Source organism: Neoarius graeffei, chromosome 16 (genome assembly GCF_027579695.1).
Source record: "Neoarius graeffei isolate fNeoGra1 chromosome 16, fNeoGra1.pri, whole genome shotgun sequence".
In the NCBI taxonomy this organism is placed as follows: Eukaryota; Metazoa; Chordata; class Actinopteri; order Siluriformes; family Ariidae; genus Neoarius; species Neoarius graeffei.
The window spans coordinates 26,681,505-26,699,247 of NC_083584.1; the positions used below are offsets into that span (position 1 = coordinate 26,681,505).

General features: G+C 41.0%; 1 protein-coding gene across 1 annotated transcript; it reads right to left on the bottom strand.

Annotated features, from left to right (window-relative positions):
* Positions 1-5,113: 5,113 nt before the first annotated feature.
* Positions 5,114-6,567, bottom strand: LOC132899995 (gap junction beta-3 protein-like). The gene is made up of 2 exons (XM_060942033.1): positions 6,542-6,567; positions 5,114-6,050 (listed from the first exon to the last, which is right to left on the bottom strand). The coding sequence occupies exon 2, from the start codon at positions 5,915-5,917 to the stop codon at positions 5,147-5,149; it is 771 nt and encodes a 256-aa protein (XP_060798016.1). The 5' UTR covers positions 5,918-6,050; positions 6,542-6,567; the 3' UTR covers positions 5,114-5,146.
* Positions 6,568-17,743: the final 11,176 nt, after the last annotated feature.

Sequence of the window (17,743 nt, forward strand, 5' to 3'; positions counted from 1 at the left end):
GCGCGCTGGTGACTCGTGACGTAGAAAATGACTCTTTTTAGTGATTCGAATCATTTGGTACTTCTACACTAAAATGATTCGAATCGTTTAGTCACTGATTCGCTCAGGTTCAGGTTAAAAATATTTAAAGGTTTTTTTTTTTGTACATTTATTTCATTAAATTAATAATGTGTCTTAATTTTCTTTCTGTAATTTCATATAGTCAGCTGGCTACCTATAATTTAAGGATTTGTTCCACATGTATTCCATCCTGTCCTACAGGGTCGCGGGTAAACTGGAGCCTATCCCAGCTGACTACGGGCGAAAGGTGGGGTACACCCTGGACCAGTGGCGGCTGGTAGTCTTTCAAACAGGGGAGGCTGGTCGGTTACGATATTTCCAGATTTTAAAAGAAAAAACACATCAATTTTGCCCATACTCTTGCCTCTGATCTGGCTGATTGTTGGCAGGGTCACAAACTGTGAAATAACAGGTTCTTTTGGCCCATTAGCCTGCTGTCCAATATACATGATGGTGGTGTTGGGGGGGGGGTATATTTTAACATTTTATATTTTAAAATTGTGGCATGTTGTTTAAAAATTGATCATTATTGAAAGCAGCTCTTTGTCAGGAACCTCAGCAGTAACAGCAGAGTGTTCTGGAATAGGCACAAGCACTGACCTTGGGGAGCCAAACATAGAGCTGGGTGCCACACATTTCATTCAATGACACTTTCCCTACATTTTACTTATTTTGACTGAAAAATGTTTTATTGACAATTTTGATAACCCTTCACTTTTAATCCAGGTCTGTAGTGTGAAATGTTCTCGGCTGTGTTTTTGTTTAAAAATGTTTTCCAAATTGTAGCTGTGTTTAATTCATATCCAGAAAAATATATATTCCAACATAATATACTCAGCATAAACATTTTAAATAGATTCTATATTTTTGGTCCATCCATGACATATTACTAAAGTAGCCTATTTACTGTTGTTGATGTGGGTCACTTGCTGTTAGCCAATTCACTTTCTCGTACCAGGAGAGCTGAAAGGAACGAGTATTATTCCCTACCTTTTTCACCAAGTCAATTTGAGGCGTTGGTCTACCCTGCTCTTTAATTTTAATTTTTTCCTCGAAAGGAAGACTGGCAAATGGCTTCGCCAAAATTAAATCAGCAATGCTCAGCATCCGTCTGCAGCTTTCTTGCTAGCTGACTAGCCCCCTCAAGTTCAAGTTCAGTCACTCAAATAAACGAAATTTCTGGAACTAAGATAGCAAACTTGACAACACTATATTTACACTTTATTTACAATGAAAATATATACAAACTAAAAAAGCTGGTAGAAACCGTATGTAATGAATGAAATCGAAATGTAAGCTGATCTCTTACAATACACCACAGCACTTGCGAATCCGCATGGGACTGTCTATATTTGAAACGAGCTGTCAATCAAAGAAAATATCCGGCCGCTTTCACCAAACACCAGTCTCCTCGCGGAAAGCTTTGCCATGTCCCTCCCACTGTGAGGCTGGGAGTCCGTGGGCGGGCGTTTTCACAGTATTTGTCCAATAACCATCTTGCATTTTGATATTGAAAAGCGCAAAGCTCCCAAATGCCATTGAAGTCCACTGAGGCTGGGAGTCCGTGGGAGGGCATTTTCGCAGTATTTGTCCAATAATCGTCTTGCATTTTGATATTGAAAAGCGCAGAGCTCCCAAATGCCATTGAAGTCCACTGAGGCTGGGCTGCATCGCGCTGTCATGAGGGGGAAAAACTCACGCACACATTAGGCGAACTGGGGAAAGTTATAACGGAATGATTTCGCACTGTAGTTGGGTTGAGCACATATATTTCTATGATTCTGGATCTGAAATAGCAATGTTATAAGGTCGGCTATAACATAAGTCTAGTGCAATTCATCCTACACGATGTTTGTCATTTTTAGAGGAGGCTGAGCCTCCCTCGTTGTCTTAGAGCAATCGCCCATGCCCTGGACAAGTCGCCAGGTCATTGCAGGGCTGACACACAGACACAAACAACCATTCACACTCACAATCACACCTACAGTCAATTTAGAGCCACCAATCAGTCTAACCTGCATGTCTTTGGACTGTGGAGGAAACCGGAGCACCCGGAGGAAACCCACACAAACACCAGGAGAACATGCAAACTCCGCACAGAAAGGCCCTCGCCAGCCGCTGGGGTTGAACCCAGGACCTTCTTGCTGTGAAGCGACAGTGCTAACCACTACACCACCGTGCTGCCCCTTATATGCCATCTCATCCCATTATCTCTAGCTACTTTATCCTGTTCTACAGGGTCACAGGCAAGCTGGAGCCTATCCCAGCTGACTACGGGCGAAAGGCGGGGTACACCCTGGACAAGTCGCCAGGTCATCACAGGGCCAACACATAGACACAGACAACCATTCACACTCACATTCACACCTACGGTCAATTTAGAGTCACCAGTTAACCTAACCTGCATGCCTTTGGACTGTGGGGGAAACCGGAGCACCCAGAGGAAACCCACGCGGACACGGGGAGAACATGCAAACTCCACACAGAAAGGCCCTCATCAGCCACGGGGCTCGAACCCGGACCTTCTTGCTGTGAGGCGACAGCGCTAACCACTACACCACCGTGCTGCCGCCCCTTATATGTATTATTTACAATTATTTTAAACATGAATGTTAGGCGGCGGCATGGTGGTGTAGTGGTTAGCGCTGTCGCCTCACAGCAAGAAGGTCCTGGGTTCGAGCCCCGTGACCGGCGAGGGCCTTTCTGTGCGGAGTTTGCATGTTCTCCCCGTGTCCGCGTGGGTTTCCTCCGGGTGCTCCGGTTTCCCCCACAGTCCAAAGACATGCAGGTTAGGTTAACTGGTGACTCTAAATTGACCATAGGTGTGAATGTGAGTGTGAATGGTTGTCTGTGTCTATGTGTCAGCCCTGTGATGACCTGGCAACTTGTCCAGGGTGTACCCCGCCTTTCGCCCGTAGTCAGCTGGGATAGGCTCCAGCTTGCCTGCGACCCTGTAGAACAGGATAAAGCGGCTACAGATAATGAGATGAGATGAGATGAATGTTAGGCCATTAAAACAAACAAACATCCATCCATTATCTGTAGCCGCTTATCCTGTCCTACAGGGTCGCAGGCAAGCTGGAGCCTATCCCAGCTGACTATGGGTGAGAGGCGGGGTACACCCTGGACAAGTCACCAGGTCATCGCAGGGCTGACACATACAGACACACAACCATTCACATTCACACCTATGATCAATTTAGAGCTACCAATTAGCCTAACCTGCATGTCTTTGGACTGTGGGGGAAAACGGAGCACCCGGAGGAAACCCACGCAGACACGGGGAGAACATGCAAACTCCACACAGCAAGGCCCTCATCGGCCGCTGGGCTTGAACCCAGGACCTTCTTGCTATGAGGCAACAGCGCTAACCACTACACTACCATGCCACCCACAACCATATTTATGCCTTATTTTTTTACATTTTGATGCATTGTATTTTTATGCCTTCACACTTTTATTTATTTAATATCAGTGCAGCTGTGGCCTAAAGGTTAGAGAAGCAGCCTTGGGCCCAAAGGGTTGCCGGTTTGATTCCCAGGCCGGCAGGAAAAATGTGAGGGAATGAACAGCACTTTCCCCTCCCTCTTTATCATGGCTGAAGTGCCCTTGAGCAAGGTCCCTAAGCCCCAACTGCTCCCCAGATGCTGTAGCACAACTGCCCACTGCTCTGGGTATGTGTGTGTGCTCATTGCTCACTTGTGTATGCATGTGTGTGTTCACTGCTTCAGATGGGTTAAATGCAGAGGAGGAATTTCACTGTGTTTGAGTCTGTGCTTGAGTGTACTTGTGATAAATAAAGGCTTCTTCTTCTTGTATGCTCCTGTAAATTATGCACTTCATATCATACCCCTCACATTAAGAACGTGTCATTCTTTTTTTTTATATATTGCAGTTCATTTCTGTTCAAGGTTGGCTGGATTATTATATGTTCTCATCGTTATGACTTAATTAAACTCATTTCAAGTACTACGTTAAACACATTCTAATGATTCTGTGTAAGAAGAAGACAAGTTGAGACTTAACGAACCTTTGAAGAGGAAAATGATCATGACTGCACATAAGTAAAACTGAATGAACCCTAAACCAGCACCACTGCTCCAGATAATCAGTCTACCTGATTAGACGGATGAGACACGGCTGATAAATCTTGAACTTGAGTTCCATGATGTCCTTCTGCATTTTCCTTCTCAAGTGCACATATTGTATTTGGATACATAAGAAAAAGCACAAATCCACTGCTCACTACAATGCAGAGAAAATAACCTGTTTCTTAAAACAAACAATATACAGAGTAGCCTAATTGATGCTAGAGGGCGCCTTTATGTTTTAACATCAAAAAAAGTTTGACATTTTTCGCTGTAATACATTAAAAGACACAAGTAAATGATAAAATGTTTACTTCATTCATTTATTATTTTATGCATATTACAAAGTGTACACTATCTTCTTCTGATAGCCTATAAAACAAATAGTTGCTTTATATAGCTAACACTGAAGGTCAATAACTGCAATAGATCAATTTAATAATAAGAAGAAGAGGAGGAAGAAGAAGAAGAAATAATAATACATTTATATATTCTAATTTTCCTTTACCTTATAAAAAAAATTTATGATAAAACAAAGTATTCTACAGTCATTATAGCTTTAAATTTATAATAATGATACAAATCATGAAAACTAGGCTATATGATTCCAAGATTAGAGAAAAATCCAAGAAATATGAATAGATTAGGATAAATAATGGCATTTTTTATCTGCACTTAAAAGACTGTGTTTCTAAGATTTTCTAAATCATTCTTGCTGATTTTAGGGATAATATCACAACAACAAATTTTCCACCAGATGAGCTGAAGTCACTGACATAATAATGATCATTATTATTAATGCTAATGAATAATTTCAATTTAGCATAGTAACATTAACATTTTGACTCAACTATTCCTTTAAATTTTGATCAAAATAGTTACAATAATAAAAATCAATATTCCTTATTTTTAAAAATTGTGCCAAGAAAATACAACAATTTAACTTCAGATGACAAGTTCATGCATTAAAATGATATCTTTTGCTTGAGTCTGGCACTTTAAGATTGCTTTTCTATCTTCTCAGGACTAGCTACCTTGTAGTCTATTGTGTTCATTGGCATGTTACACTCATCACATTCTGGCTCGCCACACCTCCTGCGTTTGATGACGTGGCTTCCTTTGCGGGTGAGATAAAAAATACGCATGGCGATCAAGTAGAAGATCTCTGACACGTTCAGAATTATGCAGATGGCCGAGGCCCCCACCATGAAGTACGTGAAGACACTTTTCTCCGTGGGCCGTGCGATGTAGCACGTGACCTGTCTGCAGGGTTCGACATCACACACCACGCTGCGAGGCATGTTAAAGTTGGTGTAGAGCAGATGCAGCAGGTAGAGGAATCCTACCTCTACACCCGTCTTGATAAGCAGGCTAATGAGATACGTCCACCACAGACCTCCATGTTTCTGCCCAGGGTTGTCATAGAGCTTGGCATCAGGACCATGCTTGAGGCGGTATTTGCGCTCACGATCTTCACGGTACCACACATGCATTACAACCAAGAAGGTAGGGCAGGTGACAAAGATGAGCTGTAAGGCCCAGAGCCGGGTGTGTACAATAGGGAAGAAGTAGTTGTAGCAGGCATTGGGGCAGCCAGGTCTTTTAGTGTCACAGTCAAATTCTCTTTGGTCATCGGCCCACACACGTTCAATAGCCACCACAAACACCATGACACGGAACACGAACACCAGAGTCAGCCAGATGCGTCCAAAACCTGTGGAGTATTTATTTACCCCACTGAGGAAGAATTCAAGACTTTTCCAATCCATGTCTTATGTGGGTTAGAAAATGTAATGAAGCTACAGTCCAAGATGATTCTGTTCTTTAGGGAATCAAGGAAGCTGTCGAAGTTGCATTCAAGGATACAAATGACTGACAGCAGTCATAGGAAACCTTTATAAACTAATAGAAAAAAATCTAATTAATCCATTTTGCTTAAATAGTGCAGTCAGAAATTTATAAAAAAAAATATCAAAACAGTTTTGAGATCAACAATATTTTAACCTGAATATGTAAGCTATATCAATTCCTACTGGAAACTATTATTTGTGTCAACTACTATTAGAATAAAGTAACATTCTTGATTACATTACAAGTTCCCAACCCTTGTGCCAGAGTACACCCCATCCTGCCCCGTTTAAATGTTTTCCCTCCTCTAACAAACCTAATTCAGCTAATCAGCAAATTAACAGCCCAATCTGAATTGAATTAGGTTTGTTAGAGCAGGAAAAATGCTGAAATGTGAAGGACAGGGCGTACTCCAGGACCAGGGTTGGAAAGCTGTGGATTACATGATCGGTAATACCTAAAATAAGGCATACTAGTATATGAGATCCCAATTTTATTTTCCAAAAAACAATATACGGACAATAAATATAACCAAGGTGCCATACCTATAATGTTGTTTGGTCCATTGATTTAATTCTGATGATTAGATCGTGTTGACCTGCTCACCAACTTCCTCTCAAACACCTGTTCACTCTTACACTGACTCATAGCACTTTGTGTGTCCACAGGTTGTGTCCCAAGTTTCAGAAAGAGGTGTGGTTTCGGCACTTTAAAATTTGATCTTGACATTGGCTTCATACAAGAGGAAATTTTTAAAGTGACCATAACGAGTCTACTACAATACAGTTTGGGGTAAAAAGACAATAATGGCATGAATTGTCTTTACTTTATTCAATTGGATTGATCAATCTTATACATTCAGTAATAATAATAATAATAATAATAATAATAATAATAATAATCATCATCATCATCATCATGATGCCTGCTTTTAATGCTGCAGTGCCACCTGAGGGCCTGAAGATTACGGGCATCCAATATTGATTTTCAGCCTTGTCCCTTGCACACAGAGATTTCTCCACATTCTCTGAAACTTTTTATTATTATTATGTGCTGTAGATGATGAGATATTCAAACGCTGTGTCTGAAATCACTGTATAGTGGACTAGTGAGTTGACTATTTTGTAGTGCTGTCCAAATGTATAGTGAGGATTATTAAACCCTATATAGTGGACTCATAGTATCCCACAATGCAGCGTGAAAAGTAGTGTACAACTGATGGTCACTAAGCAAGCAATATATACACCATCATGCATTGCGGTTCCTTATGACAACGGGCATGAGACAAATTTATAAGTTGTGGTGCAAAAATGCCAATAATATTGTAGTGTGTTGGGGTGAATGAACGGAGGAAGAAGTGCATTATAAATGGACATCCAAGTACAATTAAAAATAGTGAGAGAATAGAAAATAAGCTACAATAGAATAAGACAGATGAAATACAAGAATAAAAGTTATAGTGCAGAGCGAGGAATTAATCAAAAGCCTCAAATTTGATTTAATAAAAGGCAGCGATAAAGAAGAAAGTATTCAGCCTTGATTTAAAAGAACTGAAAGATGCAGTAGCCACAAAGTACTTTGTATTTATTAATGTGGGAAATATGCTTAGGATAATATGGATTTATCACAAAAACACATGCATGTATTTATTATTTTGAAAACCCACCAGCCGACTGATCTGGCATGTTGTAATTGTGCGGCAGTAATGACATAAATAACAGCGCGTTGGAGTAGTGTCCGAAAGCGTTTTTCATTTTACCAATGAGCTCACTATATAGTCCTCATCTCATCTCATTATCTCTAGCCGCTTTATCCTTCTACAGGGTCGCAGGCAAGCTGGAGCCTATCCCAGCTGACTACGGGCGAAAGGCGGGGTACACCCTGGACAAGTCGCCAGGTCATCACAGGGCTGACACATAGACACAGACAACCATTCACACTAACATTCACACCTACGGTCAATTTAGAGTCACCAGTTAACCTAACCTGCATGTCTTTGGACTGTGGGGGAAACCGGAGCACCCGGAGGAAACCCACACGGACACGGGGAGAACATGCAAACTCCACACAGAAAGGCCCCTCGCCGGCCACGGGGCTCAAACCCAGACCTTCTTGCTGTGAGGCGACAGCGCTAACCACTACACCACCGTGCCACCACTATATAGTCCTCTATATAGAATTCCCTATATACAGTGGATATAAAAAGTGTACACACCCTGTTAAAATGACAGGTTTTTCTGATGTAAAAAAATGAGACCACGATAAATAATTTCAAAACTTTTCCCACCTTTAATGTGACCTATAACCTGTACAATTCAATTGAAAAACAAACAAATCTGTTAGGGGGGCGGCACGGTGGTGTAGTGGTTAGCGCTGTCGCCTCACAGCAAGAAGGTCCAGGTTCGAGCCCCGTGGCCGGCGAGGGCCTTTCTGTGCGGAGTTTGCATGTTCTCCCCGTGTCCGCGTGGGTTTCCTCCGGGTGCTCCGGTTTCCCCCACAGTCCAAAGACATCCAGGTTAGGTTAACTGGTGACTCTAAATTGACCGTAGGTGTGAATGTGAGTGTGAATGGTTGTGTGTGTCTATGTGTCAGCCCTGTGATGGATGACCTGGCGACTTGTCCAGGGTGTACCCCGCCTTTCGCCCGTAGTCAGCTGGGATAGGCTCCAGCTTGCCTGCGACCCTGTAGGACAGGATAAAGCGGCTAGAGATAATGAGATGAGATGAGACAAATCTGTAAGGGGGAAACATAAAAAATAAAAAATGTACAATAAGCTGGTTGCATAAGTGTGTACACCCTTAAACTGATACTTTGTTGAAGCACCTTTTGATTTAATTACAGCATTCAGTCTTTTTGAGTCGGAGTCTATCAGCCTGCCACATCTAGACTTGGCAATATTTGCCCACTCTTCCTTGCAAAAGTGCTTCAAATCTGTCAGATTGCGAGGGCATCTCTTGTGCACAGCCCTCTTCAGGTCACCCCACAGATTTTCAATTGGATTTAGATCTGGGCTCTGGCTGGGCTGTTCCAAAATATTTTTGGGTCATTGTCATGCTGAAAGATGAAATTCTTCTTCATCTTCAGCTTTCTAGCAGACATCTGAAAGTTTTGGGCCAAAATTGACTGGTATTTAGAACTGTTCATAATTCCCTCCACCATGACTAAAGCCCCTGTTCCAGCTGAAGAAAAACAACCCCAAAACATGATGCTGCCACCACCATGCTTCACCGTGGGTATGGTGTTCTTTTGGTGCTGTATGTATGTTTTTGCACCAAACATACCTTTGGAATTGTGGTCAAAAAGTTCAACCTTGGTTTCATCAGAACATACGGTAGCACATTTTCCCACATGCTTTTGGGAGAGTTGATGTTTTTTTTTTGCAAAATTTAGCTGTGCCTGGATGTTTTTCTTTGACCCTATCTCATAATCCAGACGGAGAATACGGGAGATTGTCATCACATGTATTATACAACCGGTACTTGCCAGAAATTCCTGCAGCTCCTTCAGGGTTGCTGTAGGCCTCTTGGCAGCCTCCCTGACCAGTTTTCATCAATTTTGGAGGGACGTCCAGTTCTCGGTAATGTCACTGTTGTCCCATATTTTCTCCACTTCTTGATGACTGTCTTCACTGTGCTCCATGGTATATCTAATGCCGTGGAAATGTTTTGCACCCTTCTCCTGACTGATACCTTTCAACAATGAGATCCTTTTAATGCTTTGTAAGCTCTCTGTGAACCCTGGCTTTTGCTGGAGGCTGCAACTGAGTAAATGTCTGAAATTTATTTGGGGTTAATCAGTCATTTTAATTGACGGCAGGTATGAACCCAAAAAGACTGAATGCTGTAATTAAATCAAAAGGTGCTTCAACAAACTATTAGTTTAAGGGTGTGCACACTTATGCAACCAGCTAATTGTATGTTTTTTATTTTTTATGTTTTTCCCCCCTAACAGATTTGTTTGTTTTTCAGTTGAATTGTACAAGTTATCGGTCACATTAAAGGTGGGAAAAGTTTTGAAATTATTTATCGTGGGCTCATTTATTTTTACATCAGAAAAACCTATCATTTTAACAGGGTGTGTACACTTTTTATATCTGCTGTAGTGTGTAGGGAATAGTGAATGAGTGAGTGATTTCGGACACAGCTTCTGCCTCTCTTAGATGCTCTTTTTATACCTAATCATGTTACTGACCTGTTGCCAATTAACCTAATTAGTTGCAAAACGTTCCCCCAGCTGTTTCTTTTGAGTACCACTTACTTTTCCAGTCTTTTTTCTCCCCCGTCCCAACTTTTTGACGTGTTGCTGCCATCAGATTCAAAATGAGCGAAAATTTTTCATGAAATAGTAAAATGTCTCAGTTTAAACATTCAATATGTTGTCTATGTTCTATTGTGTGTGTGTGTGGGGGGGGGAATATGGGTTTATGAGATCTGCAAATCATTGCATTCTGTTTTTATTTACATTTTACACAGCGTCCCAACTTTTTTGGAATTGGGGTTGTATATCCAGTAAATATAAAGTTTATAACAGACTTTTATATTACAGCATCCCTTCGAGAACATCAAGATGTTTTTATAAAATACACTACTTCATAACGGATTAGCTTGGAAACTCATTTCATGGGTTATGTGCCATGTACTGAGTCAAATGAACAACGTTTTCATGGATGTTATCACATTCTGTGTGACTGTTCAGTCATGGAGCTTATCTGAACCCATAAGTGTGAAAGAATATTTACCTTCATTCTGGTGCCTGGCTGCTCCAGTCATTACATTATATTACATTACATGGCCTTTAGCAGACACTCGTATCCAGAGCAACGTACAACAAATGCAAAAGTCAACCTCTTTCAAGGATTTATGACTCAAACCTGAACTGGATTGGCAAATATGGCTTCTTTGTTTACTCAAGAAATTAACGTTTATAACAAAAGGTCTGAAAGTGGATAAGCACATAATGTGTTATAAAGCCAATGAGCTATCATTTTTTAATTACATATGAGCAATACAGGATGGGACAGACAGAAATGTACTCATAGGTTGGTTTGTTTTTCAGGGAGTTTTCCAATTATTGCTAAAGCTTTCCAACTATATTTGTTTTCCAACTATTGCTAAATCATTTGAGAGTGGGTGTTGGCTTCTCCATTGTACTGTTTAAAGGGATCCTCCGGCAGATTTATTCTCAAACTTATTTTACGTAAAGTTAGTTGTAGATTTCAAAAATCAAACTTTGATTTTCGGAGACCAAATAGTGTTTGAGAAAAATGAATTTTCTTTCAAATGTCAGATGGGCTTCCTGCAGTGGTGATGTACAGTGGTGCTTGAAAGTTTGTGAACCCTTTAGAATGTTCTATATTTCTGCATAAATATGACTTAAAACATCATCAGATTTTCATACAAGTCCTCAAAGTAGATAAAGAGAACCCAGTTAAACAAATGAGACAAAAATATTATACTTGGTCATTTGTTTATTGAGGAAAATGATCCAATATTAAAAGTATATGAACCTCTAGGATTAGCAGTTAATTTGAAGGTGAAATTAGAGTCAGGTGTTTTGAATCAATGGGCTGACAATCAGGTGTGAGTGGGCACCCTGTTTTATTTAAAGAACAGGGATCTATCAAAGTCTGATCTTCACAACACATGTTTGTGGAAGTGTATCATGGCACAAACAAAGGAGATTTCTGAGGACCTCAGAAAAAGCGTTGTTGATGCTCATCAGGCTGGAAAAGTTTACAAAACCATCTCTAAAGAATTTGGACTCCACCAATTCACAGTCAGACAGATTGTGTACAAATGGAGGAAATTCAAGCCCATTGTTACCCTCCCCAGGAGTGGTCGACCAACAAAGATCACTCCAAGAGCAAGGCGTATAATAGTCAGCAAGGTCACAAAGGACCCCAGGGTAACTTCTAAGCAACTGAAGGCCTCTCTCACAATGGCTAATGTTAATGTTCATGAGTCCACCATCAGGAGAACACTGAACAACAATGGTGTGTATTCTGCCCTCGCTATCCATCAGCTCTATACAGCTAGACAGATAGTTAACAATAATGAAGAGAAACTCTGGAAGTCTCGTTGAGGATTTAGGTTTGGTCTTTTGTTCTTCTTTCCTCAGTTTTATTTCTCAGATTTCTTCCCATTAGTTTTTTTTGTAAGAAGACAAAGATTGTACCTAGCAATGTATTGAAGCAGACTTGTGTTGTGTATGATTTCCGTGTTGTTGCTTGAGTCAGTCCAACCCTCAAAACAGTCCAACAAGGAACTAAACTCAAAACGCCGAAGGGCGGAACAGTGTGCATGGCAGGGTTGCAAGGAGAAAGCCACTGCTCTCCAAAAAGGACATTGCTGCTCATCTGCAGTTTGCTAAAGATCATGTGGACAAGCCAGAAGGCTATTGGAAAAATGTTTTGTGGATGGATGAGACCAAAATATAACTTTTTGGTTTAAATGAGAAGCGTTATGTTTGGAGAAAGGAAAACACTGCATTTCACCATAAGAACCTTATCCCATCTGTGAAACATGGTGGTGGTAGTATCATGGTTTGGGCCTGTTTTGCTGCATCTGGGCCAGGACGGCTTGCCATCATTGATGGAACAATGAATTCTGAATTATACCAGCAAATTCTAAAGGAAAATGTCAGGACATCTGTCCATGAACTGAATCTCAAGAGAAGGTGGGTCATGCAGCAAGACAACAACCCTAAACACACAAGTCGTTCTACCAAAGAATGGTTAAAGAAGAATAAAGTGAATGTTTTGGAATGGCCAAGTCAAAGTCCTGACCTTAATCCAATCGAAATGTTGTGGAAGGACCTGAAGCGAGCAGTTCATGTGAGGAAACCCACCAGCATCCCAGAGTTGAAGCTGTTCTGTACGGAGGAATGGGCTAAAATTCCTCCAAGCCGGTGTGCAGGACTGATCAACAGTTACCGGAAACGTTTAGTTGCAGTTATTGCTGCACAAGGGGGTCACACCAGATACTGAAAGCAAAGGTTCACATACTTTTGCCACTCACAGATATATAATATTGGATTATTTTCCTCAATAAATAAATGACCAAGTATAATATTTTTGTCTCATTTGTTTAACTGGGTTCTCTTTATCTACTTTTAGGACCTGTGTGTAAATCTGATGATGTTTTAGGTCATATTTATGCAGAAATATAGAAAATTCTAAAGGGTTCACAAACTTTCAAGCACCACTGTATGCAATGATATCATGTTGTGGTGGTTTGGAGCAACTCAGCTGTTTATATTCTTTGTTTACATAATTGTTTTGCTAGTTTTACAAGTATTTCACCAAATTTATCAGTTTTTTAAAAAGTATGCCTCATTGTGTAGCACAGGGGTGGGCAATTATTTTTTCCATGGGGCCACATGAGAAACAGAAAATTTTGTGGAGGGCCGGACCAAAAGGCTGAACTAAATTCTGCATAATATTAATTGTATTTCTTTATATAAAGCAATAAATAACATTGTTTTTACAAGCTGCTAAGACTGGTAAGAGTATGGAAGAAACGAGGTTGCCTTACAAAAAATGTCATTTATTCAATCAAATTTCCCAAAACAATGGTTAACAAAATGTGAACGTTTGTACCATTTTTTTTCAGTCACATTCACCCCAGGCGGCACGGTGGTGTAGTGGTTAGTGCTGTTGCCTCACAGCAAGAAGGTCCTGGGTTCGAGCCCCGGGGCCGGCGAGGGCCTTTCTGTGCGGAGTTTGCATGTTCTCCCCGTGTCCGTGTGGGTTTCCTCCGGGTGCTCCGGTTTCCCCCACAGTCCAAAGACATGCAGGTTAGGTTAACTGGTGACTCTAAATTGACCGTAGGTGTGAATGTGAGTGTGAATGGTTGTCTGTGTCTATGTGTCAGCTCTGTGATGACCTGGCGACTTGTCCAGGGTGTACCCCGCCTTTCGCCCGTAGTCAGCTGGGATAGGCTCCAGCTTGCCTGCGACCCTGTAGAAGGATAAAGCGGCTAGAGATAATGAGATGAGATGAGACATTCACCCCAAAACACAATAAAGACATCACAATATTGTCTTTCTACTCCACATATCGACCGGGCGGCACGGTGGTGTAGTGGTTAGCGCTGTCGCCTCACAGCAAGAAGGTCCTGGGTTCGAGCCCCGGGGCCGGCGAGGGCCTTTCTGTGCGGAGTTTGCATGTTCTCCCCGTGTCCGCGTGGGTTTCCTCCGGGTGCTCCGGTTTCCCCCACAGTCCAAAGACATGCAGGTTAGGTTAACTGGTGACTCTAAATTGACCGTAGGTGTGAATGTGAGTGTGAATGGTTGTCTGTGTCTATGTGTCAGCCCTGTGATGACCTGGCGACTTGTCCAGGGTGTACCCCGCCTTTCGCCCGTAGTCAGCTGGGATAGGCTCCAGCTTGCCTGCGACCCTGTAGAAGGATAAAGCGGCTAGAGATAATGTGATGTGATGTGTGTGAACTTGTGCTATGAATGTGTGCAGTATATTTGCATGGGGATTGTTTATATATTTCAGACATTTTTGTAACAAGGACAGTTCATTCTTAAGAGCAGGCCATGAAGGGGGGGATTTGGCATATCGACACTTGTGTATGTAATATTTTGTAAAAAAAAAAAAAAAGAGATTATTCACCAAAAAGTAGGAATCGGATCTACAGATCGGCTCGGGCTCCGGCGCCTGCTGGTGACGTCACACTATGTGATTGGCTGGACCGTTTGAAGGATGATGTTTTTTTTTTTTATTGGAAGTTTCAAAGGTTTACAGAGCATTAAGGCAAATGTATGTCTTTTTTACAGAACCTTGTAGGAACATAGCACACATAGTACACATATCAAGAAATTATAAAACATAAGAGGAAAAAAATAAATAAAATGATAAAAAGAAAGAAAGAAAGGAAAAAAAGACACTCGAAAGAAAGTAATGGAGGGGGGGTACATTATAACAAAATGAAGCTGTCTATTATTGATATAAGTTCGTTACTCCTCTTAGTTTTTAAATATCTGACGGATTTACTGTACAAACATAACTCGTTTTTAAAGGAAGGGAAAATGGGGATTGTCTTTATGCATTTGCATTTGTGAATATAATATTTTCCTAAACACGTCACCACATTTATTAAAAGCTCTATGTTTTTGTCTTCGTGTATACACCCATATTTGAGTAGATTCAAGTTTAAAAAAGGAACGGTAGGAATGTTTTCACAGAGCCAGTCACATACATCGTCCCAAAAGGCGTTACTGTATAAACATAAGAAAAATAAATGATCTGTAGTTTCAACATTTTCACAACAAAATATGCAATTCTTCAGCTCTATGTTAAATCTGTAGTTAATAAGCTCCCCTGAGGGATATATGTCATTAAATATTTTAAAGTGGAGTTCCTTTGTCTTGGGAGGGATAGGTAGGTTTAAAGTGAGAGTACGTAGTTTTTTGATAGTGTGTGAATCAATATTTTTAGGATTAAAGTTTTTATATTGGTGATAAGGAAAGAGATAAGAAGTGAACAATCCTCGGATTACTTGGTTAGGTATATCTTTCTTTATGAAGTCGTCCTCACCTACTCTTAAGGCACTAGGAAGGCTAGGGGCAGAAGTGAATTGTTTTGAGTTTTTGGCCATTAATAAAAAGGCAGGAGGGATACATTTCATGAGCCTGTTGTATTGTTGTCGATCACATTGAAAGCCGTGTTTTAAACAGAAGTTATCAAATGATAAGACACTGCCATCCTCATCTAGCAGGTGCATTATCGACCACACGTCCCTCTCCATCCATTCGCTAAAATATATTGATTTGTTTTTGTGAAGAATATATCTGCAGTTCCAGATAGGTGTGTTGTGTGGAGTGAAGTTGTGTTTGTACAGAAGGTTCCAGTAGAGGAGGACTTGAGAATGGAAAGAGGATAGTTTTAAGGGCAACTTCTTTGGGATGAAATTTGAAGGATGATGTACAAGTTTGTGGTTGGTCTGGACAAATTACGGGAGTAGTTATCGCGGAATTAGGTTTCGTGGGATTTCATGTCATGTTCATGTCGCGCGCATTGCGTTTTTGTTGAACACAACTTCAAAATAAAAGCAATGCACATTCAGTCCATGTATGAGGTAAAATTAGAAAATACGTTTATTTTGTAATTTCTAATTAACCTTACGCGGGCCGGTCAGAATGAACCAAAGGGCCGGATGCGGCCCACGGGCCGTAAAATGCCCAGGTCTGGTGTAGCATATAAATGCCACAGTGATGCTAAAAAGAAGCACAAGCTGAAACTAGACTGCATTTCCACAGAGAAAATACAAAGTGTGTTTGCTCAGCTGTAGCAGAGTGTATAGTGTAGTATGTGTAGTGTGTGTGGCTGCACACTCTAAAATCTCGGTTTTAAGTGGCTCAGTGCGCAGCTGAGCTCTAAAATCTCTGTTTTGAACTATGCTACACACTGCCTTTGTTAATTTACCCAGCACCAGCTGTAAGTCATGTAAAAAAAAAAGATTTTTGACTGCGAAGTATCATGATGTGCTGCGAGTTGAGCCATTTTAAACCAAGATTTTAGCGCGCACAGCAACACACACACACACACTTTGCCACACACACTTTCTGTAGATCATGTGAAAAAGATTTTGCAGCGCAAGATCTCATGGCTGATCTAGTTTCTGTCGGTGACACTTTGCCACAACTGAGTAAGCACACTCTCTGTGGAAATACAGTCTAGTTCCAGCTTGTGCTTTCTTTTTAGTATCACTGTGGCATTTATATGCTACACAATGAGGCATCTCATCTCATTATCTCTAGCCGCTTTATCCTGTTCTACAGGGTCGCAGGCAAGCTGGAGCCTATCCCAGCTGACTACGGGCGAAAGGCGGGGTACACCCTGGACAAGTCACCAGGTCATCACAGGGCTGACACATAGACACAGACAACCATTCACACTCACATTCACACCTACGGTCAATTTAGAGTCACCAGTTAACCTAACCTGCATGTCTTTGGACTGTGGGAGAAACCGGAGCACCCGGAGGAAACCCACGCGGACACGGGGAGAACATGCAAACTCCGCACAGAAAGGCCCTCACCGGCCACGGGGCTCGAACCTGGACCTTCTTACTGTGAGGCAACAGCGCTAACCACTACACCACCGTGCCACCACAATGAGGCATGCTTATTTAAAAACTGATAAATTCAGTAAAATACTTGTAAAACTAGCAAAACTATGATGTCGTTTTCTAAACAGCTGAGTTGCTCCAAGTGACCACAACATGATATCATTGCATACATCACCACTGCAGGAAGCCCATCTGGTATTTGAAAGAAAATTCATTTTTCTTGAACGCTATTTGATCTCCAAAAATGAAAGTTTGATTTTTTAAATTTGCGACTACTTTTACTAAAAATAAGTTTGAGAATAAATCCGCTGGAGGATCCCTTTAATTAAAAACAAAACAAAAAAACAACACACACACACACACACACACACACACACACACACACACACACACACACACACACACACACACACACAGAGTTATTCTTATTTAGTTTGTGTTAAATTAATTCAGAGGTCATGTAGTATAGGATTAATACTTTAAGAGATTTTAACTAATGAGTTATGATGGTCTAATCTGCAACAAAAGTAGCCTATTGGCACTGGTCCTTTTGGATGTTTATTCGAAGTGGATACCAGAAACTTTGTTTAATATATTTTATTTCCTTGGTTTTTGCCAAACAACACAAGAAATATGTCAATCTGCACATCATACTTTCATATTTATAGTCTA